This window comes from Urocampus carinirostris, chromosome 4 (assembly GCF_059441175.1).
Source record: "Urocampus carinirostris isolate Australia breed hairy pipefish chromosome 4, RoL_Ucar_1.0, whole genome shotgun sequence".
Taxonomy (NCBI): Eukaryota; Metazoa; Chordata; class Actinopteri; order Syngnathiformes; family Syngnathidae; genus Urocampus; species Urocampus carinirostris.
In genome coordinates, this window is record NC_142352.1 from 47203417 (window position 1) to 47223519 (window position 20103).

General features: G+C 38.9%; 1 protein-coding gene and 1 pseudogene across 2 annotated transcripts in view; one reads left to right on the top strand and one right to left on the bottom strand.

Moving 5' to 3' along the window:
* Positions 1-396: 396 nt before the first annotated feature.
* Positions 397-20103, bottom strand: part of mdga1 (MAM domain containing glycosylphosphatidylinositol anchor 1) — a 316682-nt gene continuing 296975 nt past the window's right edge. The window contains exons 17-18 of one of the 2 annotated variants that reach the window (XM_088334739.1): positions 12083-12191; positions 397-3573 (exon numbers count right to left, since the gene is read on the bottom strand). In XM_088334739.1, coding sequence (XP_088190865.1) covers positions 3488-3573; positions 12083-12191 — 195 coding nt within the window. In that variant the 3' untranslated portion in view covers positions 397-3487. Of the gene's footprint in view, positions 3574-12073; positions 12192-20103 lie in introns of both variants that reach the window. The other variant, XM_088334738.1, reaches the window with a different exon arrangement.
* LOC148368035 (U2 spliceosomal RNA) lies at positions 9888-10025 on the top strand (annotated as a pseudogene).

Genomic DNA, 20103 nt, shown 5'->3' on the forward strand with positions numbered 1-20103 from the left:
GAAGGCGGTTAGTTCTGTGGTCAAGGTAGAGAATGATCGTAATCCAGCCTTATTAATAGTACTGTTCTGGATCTCCATTTGAGGTATGGCATTTATTCCCTAAAACAGACATCTCGTCTGACAGTTAATTAAATGTGGCTTGGTATTTGTTTGAGCGCGAAGCAACATTTTAGAAAGTCGGACACGTTCACAGATGGTATACTATCACGCAAAGCCTTATGTTTCTTTGATAAACACAGTCTAGAATCGCAACCAGGTGGCGTAAATGCAATACCTATTTAAAGCTTGTGTATGTACAGAAATATTTATAAAATGAAATAATTTGACACACAGAAATCAAGCAGCACTTGATCAATTTCATCCTCACCACATTCACCAGTATGTTTTTTAAGCGCCTTTACAATTTGTACATGTTTCATGTATTTATTTTCATAAGAGCTAATACAGTGTGGATATATAAGAAAACCTTCAAATCAGAGCGAGAGACACAAAAAAGACCCAAAAAGGTTTGAAGGCGCAGGTCTGCTAGATTTGCTTGATTTAATTCATCCGTCTGTAGCGCGTTGTCCAGTGGGAGAGACAGACGTGGGAACAAAAAGTGACATTGATACACTCACTCTACGTACACTTTAGCAATAGCCTTTTGTCAAAGGCAAAATGAGATTGAAAAAAAGTCACTGAAAACAGAAGATGAAAGGCAAAATACAAAAAACATTGGAAACATTTTAGAATAAGGTACGGTATGTTAATAAATCATCAAACGGGCTACATTTGTATTCACAATTTGGACCTGTGTGAATAAACACGTGATTTTACATAACTCATTGATGAAATAACTGACAAAAAGATAAAATGCTATAAAATGTAAATATGGGTTACAGACCTATGAGTATTGCTTGATTTGAACAATGATATTGGTGCAATGCAGTGCAAAGCATGGAACTCCAATTGTTGTAAAAATAAAACCAGGTGTTTACACTTTTCATTGCTCAGAGAGGATATTTGCATGACGTCCAAGGAGAAAACATTCAAGCGATAAACAATTTTGTGAGACCTCTTCACCTTTTGCTAAGACTTGCCCTCTGAAATAATGTGGCTAAGCAATTGAGTGTAACTGAAATATTATATTATTTCGGTGATCGACAGTCAAATCGTAAAAACTGATGACTTCCTACTCTTTTTCGAAGATGTATGAATTGTTGGATCGTCTACGTTGGAGTCGCTCAATTTTGTTTTTTTTTTTGTTTTTCTTTGTCATTATTCTTTGTGTTTTCAAGTTCAAAGTAAAAAAATACGTACAAATGGTTGACTCAACCAATTGTTCAATGTTGTATGGTAGGTTTACCACCCAAATGTTTGTCCATTTTTAGGCACATTATGTGAAAAAGCACACATTTTCTTACATTGCCATAAGAAAACAGAATTTAGAGTGTTTCTGTTTTTTTATGCATTCCAGAAATACTTGAAATTACATTAAGAGGCCTTTTTTTTGCCCAAACAATAATTATGTGATAATTTCAGTCAAAATATGTAATATGGTAACCCCGACCTCTCATTGTTTTTTTTCATTGTCTTCATGGCAAAAAAAACCTCACATTCGTATATTTGGATAGGCTGAAAACCTGTCCTTAAACCATATAAACCCTTAATAATATAACATAACATCTCCATTCAATATTTTAAGACAGTATTGATATATTAAAAGTGGGTGAATGGAAACCATCTGAAAACTAGGAACGACTGAGTCTCATTATAAAGCTGGGTGCAATACAGCGACAGTGGCCCTTTTACATGCGAGCTTTTCTGGTTACTAGTTAATTCAAAATACGAGAAAAAATCTTGCCAGCATACAAAAGAAAGTTACAATAATTTCCAGATGCTACCGCTAGAGGGCCGAGCACTAGAGTTCACTCATCGCCAGAATTAGTTGCCAGTTCCTGAGTACATTTCCAGCTATTAAGATCTCATTCTGCGAAATTGTGTCTTGTTATCATGCTCTCTTGTGCTTCCTCAATTCCTCACCCCCACCATCACCACACATACACATGCGGTAGCAACCAACGACTTCCCCATGATAAACTCCTCATTTTTTCTTACATTAATGTATCTGTCTTTTTTATAGTATTTTTCTGTTCAATTACTATTTAATTAGTTTTTAGCAATAATGAAGACCTGTTTTATCACAATTTTTTGGTTAAAGTGGATGATTTTGGGAGGCTGGGAGCAGATTATATTGTTTTCAGTTATTTCATAGGAAATAAATTTGTTCGCGATACAATAAATTCGAGATATGACGGGCCACTGTACTCATTTTAGTTTAGCCGCTTAGTGATTCGTTTACTGTAATACCCGATTCTACATGCAATAAAATTCGCCAGTAATTGTTGACACACGGAATTAGTTCCGAAGAAAGTCGCACAACTTTAACTGAAGCTTGAAATTTATAAACCATTGTTCTGCACTGAAATTTGGTTGTGGTGGGTTGGTTGGCATTCCAGGGAGCTTTGCTTAGCGAAAAGGTGAAACTATAAACCTGCTACACACACATCTCCAGCTTTTCCCTGGGGCACATTCAATGACTTGTCACACTTCTCAGCCTGACACACATGAACGCACACACACAGCATCTTAGGTATGCTTACTGTCTGACACCGTGTTACGACACTCACATGAGCCGTTGCCCGTAAGGACAAAGGCAAATCAAAAAATATCAAAAAACAGGGAAATTGTAACATCACGCAAGTTTGCTTAAAATCAAAGGAACAACAGAGGTCATATAAATGTTGTGCTTCTTTAGTTTCACTTCATAGAGTCCTTCAGCATCCCTTTCTTATATTTAAACTTTGCTTATATTTAATATATTGTGATTAATGTACACATATAATCCACACTGAGTTTACTGTCTTGGCTAGAAGAGAGGCTACCAAAAGGTCCTCTTCGTCCTTCAGTTCCTCTTTCTTTTCCGTCTTTCCAAGTGCATCAATCCATTCTTCACTTAAGAGAAGACATTTCTGTCGCTCGGCAGCTCGACTGGTGGCGAAGGTCAGCAGCAGGAAAAGTTCACCCACATTATCTGTCTGGTATACCAGTTCCCTGGAGCCCCCTCGTTCTTTTCCCTCGGGTCATCTTTGGTAGAGTGTCCGACACTTTGGTGTGTCTCGGGAAAGTGGGGAGGTGGGACGGTCATACATGTTGACATAGGCTAATAATGAACACGGGGGGACACTTGAAGTGGGTTGTAGGGAATCTAAATTGACTAATAGATGAGATTAATGTCTTAAATACATGGTAGGAATATGTGTGTTTGAGTATGTCATCGGAGCAACGTGTTTAAATAAAGTAAGTGCTGTGTTTGAATGGATTAGCGATGCAGGGTAGGAGGGAAAGGCGAGTGGGAGTTGGTTTGAAGAGTCAGGGAGTCAGGTTAAGAGCAGGAGTCGGAGTGGCGTCCATCGGCGCTGAAGGTGACGCTGTGGTGAAATGCTCATCATCTGCAGAGTAAGGCGACCGCACAGGTGAGGATGACAGTCACCCATTTAGCCAATGGCAGCGCCTGGGAGCCGCCAATCAAGACTAATAAAAAGAGAAAATAATTAGAATATGGCCTGCCACTATTGTATGGCTGAAGTGTACAAATAGGGCACATTCACTCCCGTTCAAATGTTTGGGCTGACAGAAATGTCCCTATTTTTGAAAGGAAAATCACTGTTTTTTTTCCAATTTAGATAATGTGAAACTATTTAAATATACATCTCATACATTGTCAACGTGTTAAATGACTATTTTAGCTTTAAATGTTTATTCTTTTAACGCAATAGCTATACACATGTATAGAGACCCATTTTCAGCATCCAGCACTCCAATGTTTTAATAGTACATTTCGTCCGCTAGTTGCTTTAGAAGGCTAATGCATAATTAGGAAACCATTAAAAACACTTTTGCACAGCTGAAAACAGTATAGTTCAGGGGTGGCGAACATGTTTGACACAAATAGCCGAAATTTTTAGCTGTGAGAGTCAAAGAGCCACACCACGCACTGACCTGCCATGACAGACAGACACAAACAAACAATTAAAAACATATTATTTCCCATAACACACTCATCTCCTTACAATACAACAAGAATTGTTCTTGTGTTGATCACAAGGAAAGTGTCCACCCTCAATACACACACAAAAAAACCTAAACATGAAACAAGGCAGAGAGCCACAGTATATATGATGAGGGAAAGAGAAACATTCTTATTTGCCAAGAGCCACATGCGGCTCTAGAGCCACGTGTTCGCCATCCCTGGTATAGTTGGTCGAAGTAGCTATAAAACTGGCCTTCTATCTAGTCTGGAGCATCACATGACTCGTTGTGATTAAACTTTCAGAATGGCCAGAAAAAGAGAACTTTTGGGTGAAATTGGACAATCTATTCTTATTCTTAAAGATGAAGGCTAAGAAACTAAGTCTCCTAGAGCGATGTGTATACTACTCGATTCAGAGAACAGCACAAAAAGCACTAACTGGAGTAAAAAGCAATGTGGGAATACATTAGGGTCTGTAGTTTAGGAAATAGACGCCTCACAGGTTTTGAACTAGCACCTTGGTCAAACCTGCAAAACATATAGGTCAATATCTAAAGTGAAAAGGTGACTCCAAGATGCTGGCCTTCATGGCAAAAAAGCCATATCTGAAACTGGCCAACAAAAAGAAGAGATAAATATGGGCAAAAGTACAAAGACATTGGACTACTCATTTGATAAATAAAGTAGTTATTTTTTCACTGAAAGGACCAATTTGTCTGGATCACCCCAAACATTTGAACGGTAGTGTAACGGGCCTATTATGGCAGCTTTTCTACAGCTCCTGAGATGATTGGTTTCATTATTGTATCATACAACAGAAATAGCTGTGTACGTTACTTCCCCTTGAGTTTTTTTAACCGCTAGGAATTGCTAAATAATATACATTGTAGCTTTAACTCATTCACGACCAACGATGACTAAACACGAAAACAATCTGACCTGAATTGACTTCTTTAGAAATCAATTGTCTGTGTTTCGTTTAAGTAGGTTGAATAAAGGCTTATGTGGCACAATTCAATGTGTCTAGCAGTTTAGTTCATCACATTTCTTACTCATCACAGTATTCACTACCAATGGCGACTAAAGGCTTTGAAAATCAGTTCTGAATTTAGTGGCATTGATAGATTTAGACGTCAGTCCTCCACTTAAGTAAGCTGGCTAAGAAGGAACTGTGCATGAAGTCAATGAGGTGAGCAAGGTTTAGTTTTGTTGTAAATTCCTTAGATGTTTTCACTTAAATTATTTGATACCACTGACTACTAAATATGTCGAAATATGTTCTGAACATAGTCCGTTAAAAAAACTTTAGACGTCAATCTTTAATTTTCCATTTTCCGTCCGGCTTTTGTTGCACCATCCCATATGTTCATCACCGCTTTTATAGGATATTGCCACTAAAGCCTTTATTCAAACAACTTAAATGGAAAATGGAGAATTGACGTCGCAAACCATCATTGGCCTTAATTCGGGGCTAATTTTTGACATCCGTAGTCGTCATTGATAGTGTATGAGTTGAACAATGTTTATTGTTCCGAAATGATAAAATGTTGGGCATGATCAAGTATTTTTGTTTACTGTGTTTCAAATCAATATTACAATTATATAGGACATAACATATTGATTACTATTTTAGTTGAGTACTTTCCGACCCATAGACACAATGATATGTTTTGAAGATGAATCAAAGGTTAATTGGCTTTAAAAAGGCATCAAGCTTTAGAATGTGATCTAAATGTGTGGCTATTCCCACTCAGTGGCAAAAATGAGCCTTTGCGTCCCACTGAGGGCATTCAGATGCCCGCCTGCCTGATAATTACCCATCTGGCAGCATGGAGCGCTACGACATGAGCACAACCTGCAAGACAACCTCACAACTCTGAATTGCCCGAGAGCTTTCCCCTTCCTGTTTAAACCTCCATCCATTATGCAGAGCATTTGTCAGTTCGTAATGCACACATATTGTACATGCAGAGGTGGGTAGAGTAGCCAAACTGTAAATACTGTTTTTCCAGAACAATGACTTAGAAATAATTACTTGAGTAAAAGTAAAAAAGTAGTAGTAAAATACTACTCGAATACTGAGTAACTGGAGCAACGTCTTATTGACTTTTTTCCAATCAACTGTTTAATCATATCATCAAATCAAAAAAACATCCTATCAAGAATAAATTACATTTAATTTTAAATAGATTAAAATCATCAATGTAAATTCAAGTACTTTAAAAAATAAAAATAATTAAATATATATATATATATATATATATATATATATATATATATATATATATATATATATATATATATATATTTATATATATATATATATATATATATATATATCATTAGCTGCACCGCTTTTCCTCAGTAGGGTCGCGGGGGTGCTGGAGCCCATCCCAGCAATCATCAGGCAGTGGGCAGGGGACACCATGAACTGGTTGCCAGCCAATCGCAGGGCACACAGGGACAGACAACTCGCTCGCTCATTTCCACCTAGGGACAATTTGGACCGGCCAATCCACCTGAAATGCATGTCTTTGGAATGTGGGAGGAAACCGGAGTGCCCGGAGGAAACCCAAGCAAGGGGAGAACATACAAACTCCGCACAGTATGTCCGGTAGCTGGATTTGAACGCACACAGGAGGTTCCCAAGACCTTAGAACACATCAAAACCCAAGCACTTTTTTAACAGGTTCTGCAGGCTGAACAACAAGCTAGCCCAGGGTTCGGCACCCCAAAATTAAAAGCCATATCAGATGAAAAAATAAATAAATTGTAAGGTACCGTAAAAAAAACAAAACCTTTATAAGCTTCCTATTGAAGGCAACACATGCTGTATGTATCAATATAAGCTTATTGCAAAATATACTAAGTTGAATGCAGCACATGCTGTGGAAAATGACGAGACTACTCTGTTGTGTGATACCGCCTCAAGTTTGTTAATGAGAACGGAATTTTTATTATTTTGATAAAATTAAAGAAATTAATTTAAGAAAACACATTTTTGATGTCATTTTTATTTAGAGGATTGGAAAAAAACGTTAACAAATTTGCATCATGTGCCCCTTACCTGGACAAGAAAAAGAGTGCAATAAAATATAGCACACATTTATAAAAAAATTAATAAAAACTTTCAAAAAGGGAAAATGAATAAAATCAGAATAGTACAGTTGAAGCTCCCCTTTAAAACGGGCGAGGCTTGTGCCATACACTGGCTCTCACCGGAGAGAAAAAAAAGCAAGCGAAGTACTCGGAGAAATGCGCGTATTTACGTGAAGTAGATTAATGTTACTTGGTAATGGCTTCAATGTGGCATAATGTAGCGTAGTGTAATGTAGTAGGAGTACCGTTTCCTCTTTACAAATCCACTTAAGTAAAAGTAAAATGTACAGTGACTTTAAAATACTCCCAGAAGAACAAAATATCCCAAAATGTACTCAAGTAAATGTAACGGAGTGAATGTAACTCGTTAATAATCACTTCTGCATACATGTCATGCTGTGGTTTTGGAGAACCTAATACAATAAAAGCATGGCTGTAATCATTTACTTTCTCACTCTTGTTGCTTTTTAAGACTCATTGTGCTGTGTGCCACGCTGGCGGCAAAGGTGTTTTCTCACTTTCGCATGATGCGCTTCCGCAATGACCTTGCTACCAAGTAACAAATTGTCATGACCCAGCTTTATGTTTTGCTGTCACTCTATAAATAAACTGTGATGCAATATCGGCCCACGGTTGTGCGATTTATTGCGTGCGGCAAATGTTGTGAACCGAACAATCCAACATTTGTCTTATCACAGTTCAATTTTCGTTATCAAAAGCCAGCAATAACGCCGCTATAATAAGGAAAAAAGAAATGAAGTATTTAGAGCAACATTGTTATAACATGTATAACATTTTTTGATGTTGGCAAATGTAATATCACCCAGAGTGACTCCCTTTTTTCCATCTTTGCAACTGCTAAAAGTCGCCCTATGCTGTTTCAATCGGATGCAGAGATTATAATTCATGCATTTGTTACCTCCCGTCTCGATTACTGTAATGCACTACTCTCTGGTCTCCCGAAGTCCAAAATCAAGAGCCTTCAGCTGGTACAAAATGCTGCAGCGAGGCTTTTAACTAGGACAAAAAAGTTTGATCACATTACCCCGATTTTAGCTAATCTGCATTAGCTCCCTGTTAGTTTAAGATGTGATTTCAAGGTTCTGTTGGTAGTATACAAAATCATGCAAGGTTTTGCTCCCTCATATCTTTCAGATTGAATTTCCCCCTATGTTCCAGTCCGGAGCCTTCGCTCTGAAAATGCTGGTCTAATAGTGATTCCAAGAGCCAAGAAGAGATCCACAGGTTCAAGAGCGTTCTTCATTCGGGCCACGGAACTGTAAAATGCTCATCCCCCTGAGATTCAATATGCAACCTCAGTGGAACTGTTTCAATCTAGGCTTAAAACACACTTCTATTCTATAGCATATGAATAACCTATATATAATGTTGACAATATCTGTGTATTATTTGCCGTCATGTTGGTTTTAGATCAGGGGGTGGTGTCATAACAGTCAGTGGTTTGCAATAGTCTTTGATATGTGCAGCCCTTTGAGACTCTTTGTGATATACAAATAAACATGACTTGACTTTTCTAGAGCAATGGTTCGTAGTAAGTTCCAATTTTATTTACCTATTGTTTTCCTAACACTGCTATATTTCAGACTGTACTTGAACCAAGCTTTTGAGGTGATACATTCTGAATTACAATTATTATGATTTGAAATGTTTTGGTCTGGTATATCTATCTATCTACCTTGGTCATATCCCTCAAGAGGGGTGACTGACAGCAAGACACACACATACACTAACAAAGAAAATAAAAGGGAAATAAATAGCATAAAAAACACACAAAATTATTTGGACCATGGCCAACCCAATTGCCCAAACACCCAAACAAGTTAGGCACCTCGGCACCCAAGTTGGTCATGCTTTCGTCCCTCCAGATGAAATGGGGCACCAGAAAGCGGCCATGTCACTCGGGTCAGGGTGACACAACACACTCTTTTTTTCAACAGCAGGGCCCGACAGCTTTCACCGGTTTACCCCTGCCGCATCATACGGGTGCCCAGCCCATCCTTAAGAACGCGTCCAGAACGATGTCCCTGTGGTGAGGGGTCCTCTCCTTGTGAGAGGTAAGATAATTCTCCCACCATGGTCCGCTGTGTGTCGTAAGAGGCGATTAAAGTGAAGGGAGCGAGGGAACTGGGGATCCTCTCCTCTCTATCTCTACTCCATAAGAGACAGCAAGGCATGGTCTGGTATATACAGGGCACAATTTAAACTACAGTTTACAGTCATGGTGTCACACCAGCAGGATCGCCTTTTGGCTCTAAATCGTTAATTGATTCTCTATATGTGAGTTCATTTAACAATTTAGGATCTCTGTAGAGACACTTTATGATGAAAACTCACAGAAAAAACTTTAACCCAAAACAACTGTTTTACCCAGAAGATCTAGCAAATGACTTAGAACAATTTGTTTAGCTGTCTGCACTGAGAGTAAATACGTTGGTATTCTCGTTTGAAGTATTTTGAAACATTTTTTTCAAAAGAACTTCTCTTGCACCTTGTTTTGAAACCATATTTTAATGAGCCTCAACACTCTTAAGTAACTGCGGGAGGGAGTCCAATTTAAAGTGGTATATTTATATGGAAATGGGACACAGGCTCTGGAATTATTATTGTTATTTCATAGATTGTGAGTTTTGGACCTGGCAGGGGAGATACCATGATCATGAAGGTAGCCTTTTGGTGACTTTGATGTGCTAGGTCCTTAGCTTGGCCCTTTTGTGTACTTTCTATGAAGTCACCATCTTTGATTTTTGCATTTCGGAGATGGAATATGAGCTTGCTCTGTCCACTCCACGCATCGGCCCGGTATTGCAGTACCTCCGGGAACGGTGCATTCGCAATGATCGCAGCATGGCTTTAGGACTAGGACCTTAGCTTGGCCTTTTGGCTTAGAGTAAGTGTCCCGGCTCCTAGGCTTTGTAGCGTATTATGAACTGACCGATAACGGATAATGGATAATGAATAACGAAGATAGATCAATAACCCTTAAAAACCCCATTTTCTGAAATCATCAAATGTCACACAGTGATGTGTAATAAAATGCACTGAAGAATTAGCTTTTTTCTAGAAAATGGGTTTGGCGGTTTTGTTGGATTTAGTCTTAAGCAATATGATGTGGCTTTCTCAAAGGAAAATCAAAATGTTTTTGCTTTTATGGCTCTTTAGGTCAAAAAGGTTCAAGACCCCAGTTTGAAAAAGTATTGCCGTAGTGGAACAACTTTTGGCAACAGAGTTGGAAGATGCTTGGATCCTTAAGTCAAGAATACAACACAGAGACTGCATACCACTAAAAAGCTTTTCGTGGGGAACGTTCGTTTGGTAAGTTTGTATTTTGAATTATGCGGATTTGATGTGACGTTTTGCATTAAACATATGATAGAGACCAGAGTGTGCTGCTATTAGCACGTCTACCTCATAGTCTCCATCATCCTTATGTGGAGTTTGCATGTTTTCCCTGAGCCCTCAGGTTTCCTCCCACATTGCAAAAACCAAGGCTGGGATTGGCACCCTGTTACCCTCATTAGGATAAGCTATCTATCTATCTACCTTGGTCATATCCCTCAAGAGGGGTGACCGACAGCAAGACACACACATACAATAACAAAGAAAATAAAAGGGAAATTAATAGCAAAAAAAAAAAACACACAAACATTTTTGAACCATGGCCAACCCAATTGCCCAAACACCCAACCAAGTTAGGCACCTCGGCACCCAAGTTGGTCATGCTTCCGTCCCTCCAGATGAAATGGGACACCAGAAAGCGGCAATGTCACTCGGGTCAGGGTGACACAACACACTCTTTTGTTCAACAGCAGGGCCCGACAGCTTTCACTGGTTTACCCCTGCCGCATCATACGGGTGCCCAGCCCATCCTTAAGAACGCGTCCACAATCCCACTATCCTTTCACAACACCTCTCCACTCCTTTCTATCACCAACAAGAGCTCTAGCTTCCATTATATTTGGACCTCTTTCCTGCAGAGCACTCATAACACCATCCATCCACGTCAATCGCGGCCTTCCTCTTGCTCTCCTTCCATTGACTCTGCTCTGTAGATCCTCTTCAACATTCGCTCCTCATCCATCCTCTCCATGTGTCCAAACCAACCGAGTACTCTCTTATCAACACGCTTGCTCAGTTCCACGACTACTCCAGTTCTGTCTCTCACAATTTCATTCCTCAGTCTATCCAATCTTGTCACTCCTAACATAGTCCTCAAAGACTTTATCTCAAAAACATTCAACTTCCTTCTTAAATCTGCGTTCTGGCTCCAAGTAGTTTAGAAAATAAATCTATGTGATTTTGGTATGATGTTATAGGGACATCTCAATGTTCTCACAGTGGTTTTACGTTCATTAATACTATTGGTGTTTTGATCATTATGAATGTTATAATTGTTGTTGTTATTATTTAAGAAAAAGTACAACATATTTGATGCCACCCTTGGGACGTGAAAATATTGTCCGACAATGAACCTGTCCGTGGTACAACAAAGGCTGCCGACCTTTGAGTATTTTTAAAAAGGCATCTTTATATAATTAATCTAGTAGTTTTACTCATTATTCTAAAGAATATGGTTTTATTTTTTGATAAAGTTTTGCTAACCCCAAAGAGTCACTTAATAATAAACACTGCAATTGTAAGATTAGGATTTTTTTGTTTTTGCAAATGGGGTAAGATTGGCTATTTTGAGGTCTAGTAGGTTCTGATTGCATTATTGTGTTTCACACTTTATGTAAACAACTGCACATTCCTATATTGGCACTATTTAAATGAAGGCAAATCGACCTTACACTTGGTTTCTGTTAAATCAATAAGAAGATGCTGTCATTATTTTCCTACAAAACTAAAATCCATCTGATGAACTTAGTTCCCATTCTACCTTACCTGTCTTACCTGCGCTGGCAACAGTGTTGCCCTGCTTGCATTTGCCCGTGGTTATGGACACGTCGTCAATAGCAATGTCTCCCTCGAAACTCTTCCCTCGAATCCCTTCGAAAATAATCTGAAAAACGAGTAGAAAAAAATTAAGTTGGTATTTCATAAATTGTAGTTTGATTAAAAAAACACACATTTGGTGTCATGTGGAACATTTTTTATCTCACCTAAAATCTTATGTGTCTTCCCTTAAACAACCCACAAGAAAAGGTAATTCTATCAAATCAGGGGGGGGGGATATCTACGGTCCACGGGCTGCATACAGGCTTTTTGATCCAGCCCGTTTTTTGTGCAACTCTTTTTCCTGCAGAAAGTCCCCCCCTTAAAGAATATGTTGTTCTTGTAGCATTGATGTCAACTGCACCGAAGGCCCAAACTAAAATAGCTTGATTTAATTTTGTATGTGCTTATGATGTTTATTTCTTTATTTATCAAGATAGTTATCACAGTTAGTGAAAAAAACGGGATAGCCTTGGTTTGAGTTATTCAACAGATGCTTGATAAAAATGTAGTGCTTGATAAAAACACATATTATTTTGCTTTAGTTATGAGTGTTTCGCAACGGATGAAATGGTCTGTTAATCGAAAAAAAAATCAAAATAAATGGGCTATGTTTTGTACATGTAGATCCAAGCATGTTCATTGATTCATATTGAAGGATTTTATATTTTATTTATTTGACTATAAGGGATGTTGTACAATTTTATACAAGTTACATTTATTGAATGCAATGAAGATTTTTCACAGAGAAGGCTTAAGGTCAATGTGGCTTGGACAAGGATGATGTTTGCAGCAAACAGCAGGAACTGGGACAAGGGTTGATATGGTAATCAGCCTTCCCTGATGGAGAAAGCCAGACGCACAAGGCATTGTTTTGAGAAGTGCTTTGCTGATATGAGTTTTCATTAGACATGGCAGCGCCCTTCAACGAGGAGGTAGTAAAGCTGGCACCTGACCCGCCCCATGGGAGGAGTCGGCACGGCCCATGGGAGAAGTCAGCACGCCCCATGGGAGAAGTCAGCACGCCCCATGGGAGGAGCCAACACCCCAGCTTGTGAAAAGTAGTTCAGAAGACAGAACTTCAGGAGACAGGAGACGGACGATCGATTTTGAGAGAGGGGTTTGACGAAGAGCGGCACTAATTTGGCTTATTTGGCTAATTCGATGGGATTCACTTAGTTAAATACTTTAAGAAAATAAATCTGCCCCCGTGTGGAAATGCCGGTCTCTTGTACATTTTCCATTCAGAAACTAGCATGCATTGTTGGGTGAATGAAGGTTATCTTTGGTTAATTGAGTCAATTTGGTAAACGCTACAATTTTAATAGTTTTTTTCCCTAACAATTGATGCACAACGTTGCTGATTCCAAAACACTTTATTTCAGATGCGGGATATGGATAGTATGTACAAAATGTTTGTTCTCCTTTAAAATGTCCATGCTGGCCTAAAAACATATCTGAATCATGTTAAGTTAAATATACTTTGTCCATAGATACTTATTAAATCATTTCTAATTGTCAGCTTCCTTTAATTACTTGATCCCTTGTTTTACTGGTTCCAGATATTTGCTTTCCTATTCAAGCATTTGACCAATCACATTTGAGCTATTATTTGTTGCGATAGTCAGTAATCTGCCTTGACAGATAACATCAATGTTCGATAAAGCTGTTGGTTTATTTTGAGTTGACAACATCAAGGCCTTTGTGCAGGCATAAGGAAACGTCAGCCAGGTAATGCATCACAGTCTACAATCTATTATACTACTAACATATCATAACATTCATTGAACTACTTTGAACTAATGTCAAGCAACTCATGATCCGTAAAAAACACACAACAGAATGTTATTTAAAAAGATTGACTTTTCAGTGCAACAACAAATAAACTATGAAAAATTTAAGTACACACTTTGCATAAATTAACATGTTTACAGATGCACAAAAAATATATAATATAAAACAATTTTAACCTTTTTTTACTCAACATATTTTAGGTCAAAAACATAGAATCCCTAAAAAGAAAACATGTATATTGACCAATCAGACTTGATTGGTAGGGAACCGGCTCTTGTCTTTTTTAAGAGTCCGCTCATAGAGCTGGTTTAATCTTAAACGACACGACTAAACATTATAGGTGATGAGCTAGGTGTGAAATGCACAGCCAACACCTTAGTGCGGCTTTTAGATTATTAAAATGTGTCACTGATTATGTTGTCACTATTGCATGAGTTTTCCAGCTATATTAGTTTAGTTACTCAATCAACACATCATTACTTTGATAACCATTCAATTCATTTAGTTTATCCACATATTTTTGGGAATATCTATTTATTTATCATTTCCCCAGCAATAGACTTTTGATACGTCAGCCTTATCGTATCATACAACCTTAAAAATCTTGCTGTGTGCAGTTTTAATTTCTTGTACATGGAGTTCTGATTAGAAGAAAAAAAAGAAAGAAGAAAATAACGCTGTCTAAGGGCCCGGTTTTTCTGAATCACGGCCAGAAATTTCTGCCTGTGAAGCAGACGCTGTTGGACGCTTTGAGATCGCCATACAGCCGAGATACAGCAGTGCTTTACACGCGGTCGGAAATTCACACGCGGTTGGCAGCGCGAAAAAGTTTTGCGCTGCTCAAAACTTTAGGGCCCGGTCGTCAAGTCTTTCACGGGCGTATCGAGGCTGAATCACGGCCAGAAATTTCTGCCCGTGAAACAGACGATGTTGGACGCTTTGAGATCGCCATATAGACGAGATACAGCAGTGCTTTACACGCGGTCGGAAATTCACACGCGGTCGGCCGCGCAAAAACGTTTTGCGCTGCTCAAAACTTTAGACCACGTGTAACCGCGGGCGGCACACAAGGTAATGACGCGGAAATGACGCGGAACGACGTGCTCTGGCCGCGGCCAGGGCGTGGTTACACATGGTTAGGACGCGAAATTTCAGCGGGTAATCGTGGGTGGAGCACGGTCATAGCATGTTCTGCGCCTGTATCACGGTGTTATTACGTGAAATTAGCGTGTTACGCGTGTGACGGTCAAACGCCTTTCTCCGCGTATATACAGCGCGATTTGCCGAGCGCACGTCAGTTGTGCTCGAGACGTCAAGGGGTGGACATGGATCCCAGTCACCGTAGTGACCTCGTCTTAATCCATTTTTATTTCTTGACATTTCTTTTCATTTCATAACAAGATAATAAAATAAAAATGAAAAACTATTACAATAATAACATATTGGCTTCTTCGGTGCCATAGCTTGAAATCTTGATCTTCACGGGACTGTGTCTTGAGCGGTTATGATTTCTATAGCCCGGTGTTATGCCGAGAAATGCATCCCTGCCGAGCTTTGCATCCCCTCGCTACAACAACCACTTTTACCTCGTTTTATCTCACTTTTAGGGAATGTAATGGCGAACATATAACCAAATCCACTTCGTCTTGCATTTGTTGGGAATGTAATACAACATAAACCATTCCGTCTTTGTTTTTGTTGTGAACGTAATCGAACGGTAATGCACACCATATAGAAATCACTTTTGAGAACTGTTATGCACTCTACCGTGAAGCTTATTATGCAGAAATAAGTTTTACGGTAAAGTGCATAACAGTTTCAGTACGAGCGATTTGAATAGAAAAAGGCAAAATAAACATGTTACCTGCTCAAAAGTGATTTGTATACGGCGTGCATTACCGTTCGATTACATTCACAACAAATACAAAGACGGAATGGTTTAAGTTGTATTACATTCCCAACAAATGCAAGACGAAGTGGTTTTGGTTATATGTTCGCCATTAAATTCCCTAAAAGTGAGATAAAACGAGGTAAAAGTGGTTGTAGTAGCGAGGGGATGCAAAGCTCGGCAAGGATGCATTTCTCGGCATAACGCCGGCTCGGCAGCTTTTATACCCGTGGTCCACACGAGTAAATGACGCGGAAATGACGCGATGAGGAAGCGGAACAGTCGCCGGCATCTGTTTTGCGGGCATACCACCGATGAACAGCGGGTTGGCCAATTTTGCGCATTTTCCATCGCGGGCAACCACGGGCAAAAAAAAAATGCAAAATTTTACCCGCGATACAGACGCAAACGGCTGTGTGACCGGGCCCTATGATGCTAAACGTCATCATGTTGTGTGTTTGTGTGCCAGAGTAGGTGAGACAACGTAAGTGTCCGTAAATTGTTCTCCAGGCAAAGCCCCGCCCACTAGAAACATCACAAAGTTTACCAACAAAAACAAGGGTCTATAGTCCGGTGCGGCTTCTAGTGTATAAATTACAGTACTATCACCCATAACTTGTGATTTCCATGTAAAAAATATCACTGACATTTACTTGACAAGCTTAACCGAGTACTTTTTGGCTGCACCAGGAACATTCGGGATGGCTGGGAATCAGATCCTACTGTAAACCCATTCAACAATCATCCAATGTTCTTTTTTTTGTGTGCAAGTACAACAACAAATGAATAAATCCAAAAAAGGGGCTCGTTTACAAACTTAGGCGACTTTCCCATTTCAGGCAGCAGCCATCTGGCTTTGACTGACAGTCTAATTACCGCTGCGTAGCAAGGCTCCAAAAGCCCATCGCACCCGGCTAATCAAAAGCTGAGCATATTCTGCCTGGAATATACCAAGGGAGCGCAAACAAACAAGGAAACGACTTTGCAGGAGCAAAGTAACAATAATGGCACCACTACAACAGATTTTGTTAAAAGTTTGCGTACTGAAAATATGCCACGTTTTTCTGTCCGAGTTTCTGTAGTGGTGAAATAGAATGACATTTATTGACATAAAATCCGCCCTATGCTGTCACAGTCGGATGCGGGGATTATAATTCATGCGTTTGTTACCTCCCGTCTCGATTACTGTAATGCACTACTCTCCGGACTGCCGAAGTCTACAATCAAGAGATTTCAGCAGGTACAAAATGCTGCAGCGAGGCTTTTAACTATGACAGGAAAGTTCGATCACATTACCCCGATTTTAGCTAACCTGCATTAGCTCCCTGTTAGCTTAAGATGTGATTTTAAGGTTCTGTTGGTAGTATACAAAGTCATGCATGGACTTGCTCCTTCATATTTTTCAGAATTCATTTCCCCCTATGTTCCGGTCCGGAGCCTTCGCTCTGAAAATACTGGTCTACTAGTGAACCAAGAGATCCGCATGTTCGAGAGCATTCTCCGTCCGGGCCTCGGTGCTGTGAAATGCTCATCCCCCTGATATTCGATCTGCAACCTCAGTGGAACTGTTTGAATCTAGGCTTAAAATACACTTCTATTCTATAGCATATCAATAACCTATATTTTATGTTGACAAGTATTTGTTATTGCAACATCCATTGCAGCCTGGTCATCCTGGAAGGGGGATTACCTCATTCAGATTCAGATTCAGATTCAGATCTACTTTATTGTCATTCTAGTACACGTGTATACAGAACGAAATGTCGATACATCTGACCCGCACAGTTTCCTTGAATGTACAGATATAAGTAAAAGTTGTATTGTATTATGGCTACGTATAGTATTTTACCATAGTGCCGATCGTGCAAGAGGAGTAGCTAACCAGATGTGCAAAATGGGCAGTCAGGTTAACAAGTCAGGTAAACAGTAACATTAACACTGTAACAATAACGCTGTAAGTACAATAGTGCAGAGAGCAAATGTGCAAGGAGTGGCAAGCTATAAAGAACTGCCAGTAGTGCAAAAAGTCAGATTAGCAGCCGTTTAGATTTAGGTTAACTATATGTTAGATTGACCATTTAACAGTCTAATGGCCAGGGGGACTAGACTACTGCGGAACCTGGTGGTCCTGCACCGCACACTGCAGTACCTCTTCCCAGAGGCTTGCAGAGTGAACAGTCCATGATGGGGGTGAGAGGGGTCCCCGATAATGTTCTTAGCATGGGATAGGCAGCGCTTCTGGCCAATTGTGCGGTTCGTTCTCAAGGTTTCTTCATTTTCCTTATGTTGAGGTTTTTGAGTTTTTCCTTGCCCTCATGTAGGTTTTAGACCAGGGGATGTGTAATGATATTCTGTGGTTTACAATAACCTGTGGTCTGTGCAGCCCTTTAAGACTCTTTGTGATTAAGGTCTATACAAATAAACATGACTTGACTTGACATTTGTCCTGGTTAGTAGTGTGACGTTCAAAGGTACGGGCTGAATAAGTGCCTCATAGCACATTTTTCTCAAAAGAGCAAGCAGTGGTTACTGTGACTTGGTTTACTACGATTAAGCAAGGATGGTCAGTAAGACTGCAACTGTTTTAATAGTCGACTAGTCACCAACTATTCAAACAAGTAGTCGAACAATAATTATTTTTTCTGAAATTAAGCATGACTTTGATTTCATTTTGTGGCCTTTGGAAATAAACACAAGAAAGATGGGTACAGTGAAAAATCTGTGTTTAATTCAACATACTCTGTATTCGTAATTTTTTTTAATAAAAATAAACCAAAAATGCACATCTAAAACCAATTAGGCAACGTGGTAGGTCAGAAAAGACATACAATACATCTATTAATGAACCTCTGTCCATATTTTAGGGAAAGGCTGATAAATTAGAAATTAACATTAAGTGAACTTGTGTTATCCCTGTACACCAAAAAGTGTTTAATTTTATCATATTTTATACTAGATTATGCTAAAATATAAATACTTTTTCCACTATACATTTTGTTGACTACTGTTGCAAAGGTTGCCGGTATTTGAATTCCTAAGATGCTATTTGAGTTGTATACAGAAACAAATACGAAATTCGGAAGAAAAATATAATTTTTCATTAACCACATTTTAGTCATTTAGGGTTGACAGGTATAATAATGTATGTAATTTACTGACTGATATTATTCTCTTGTAGTTTATGATTGTCCTAAAGTCAAAAGAAAAATATTAGTGGAAATGCACATTTTTGAAAAATGGCTTCATAGATATCGGGTGTTTCAAAAGTCTTCGGTACATTTGAAGTCCCCATATCTCCTTAACTATGAATGTTTGTAAGATAAAATGGGGCCATTTTGAAGCAAATTTTGTTACGTTTCTTTAAGGCTATTGATTTTCTATTTCTTTTCAGACTCATTAATAGAGTTCACTCGAACAGAAAAGGCTTTTTGTGTGCTTGAATTTGAAAATCTGAATCATGGACTGTTGTTTAGGATTTATTTAACGAATGGATGCATAACCCAGCTAAATGAACGGGACACCCCTCAACTTCAGAAGATGAGATTAAACAAGTTTTAACTGCTTTCCAGCAGAGCCCTTGTAAAATTTCTCTTTGTGGGGATTTGTGAAAGGATTGATCTGTGTGCCTCTTATTCAAAGAGACGTTGACGGGCTGGAGGAACGAATAACAGAGGTTTTTCTAACCGATGACAATGCATTGCTGACCATCTTTGAACATGTCATGTAAAAAAATGAGATTACAAGGTTTCAGAAATTACCAGATGTGTTTTTACATTCTACATTAAATATATTCAATGTCAAACAGTGCACAAGACTTTAGGAACGCCCTGTATAACAATATATTTTTTTTAAAAAGGCTAGACATGAGCATCCTGAAGCCAGAAAAACACTCACTTAACAAATACGAGAACAATGTTGATGGATGTTATGAAAACTGTCATTTGTTACATGTCAAAGTGATGATGTTTAGCATCTCAAACCGTAGCGATTCTAGTGTAAAAACTGCAAAGACAGTGTTTTAAACATCATATTCTTCTACTTATTGCAAGTACATTTTTTATTTTATGTACTTGGCCCCTTATCAGTATATGAGATTGACTTTTGTCGCTAGTCATTAAAACAGCTCATCCTGTTGTGCATAAAACACACATTTTAGTCTTAATCCAACTATTCCCGGCATCTCATGATTAAAGAACTGTCAGGTTATCAAGCTTGTACTGTGAATAGCTGTTAAAAGGGGCCACAGAAGGTTTCCGCTGTCCTTATTGTGCTTGATATATAATGCTGTCATTCAGAT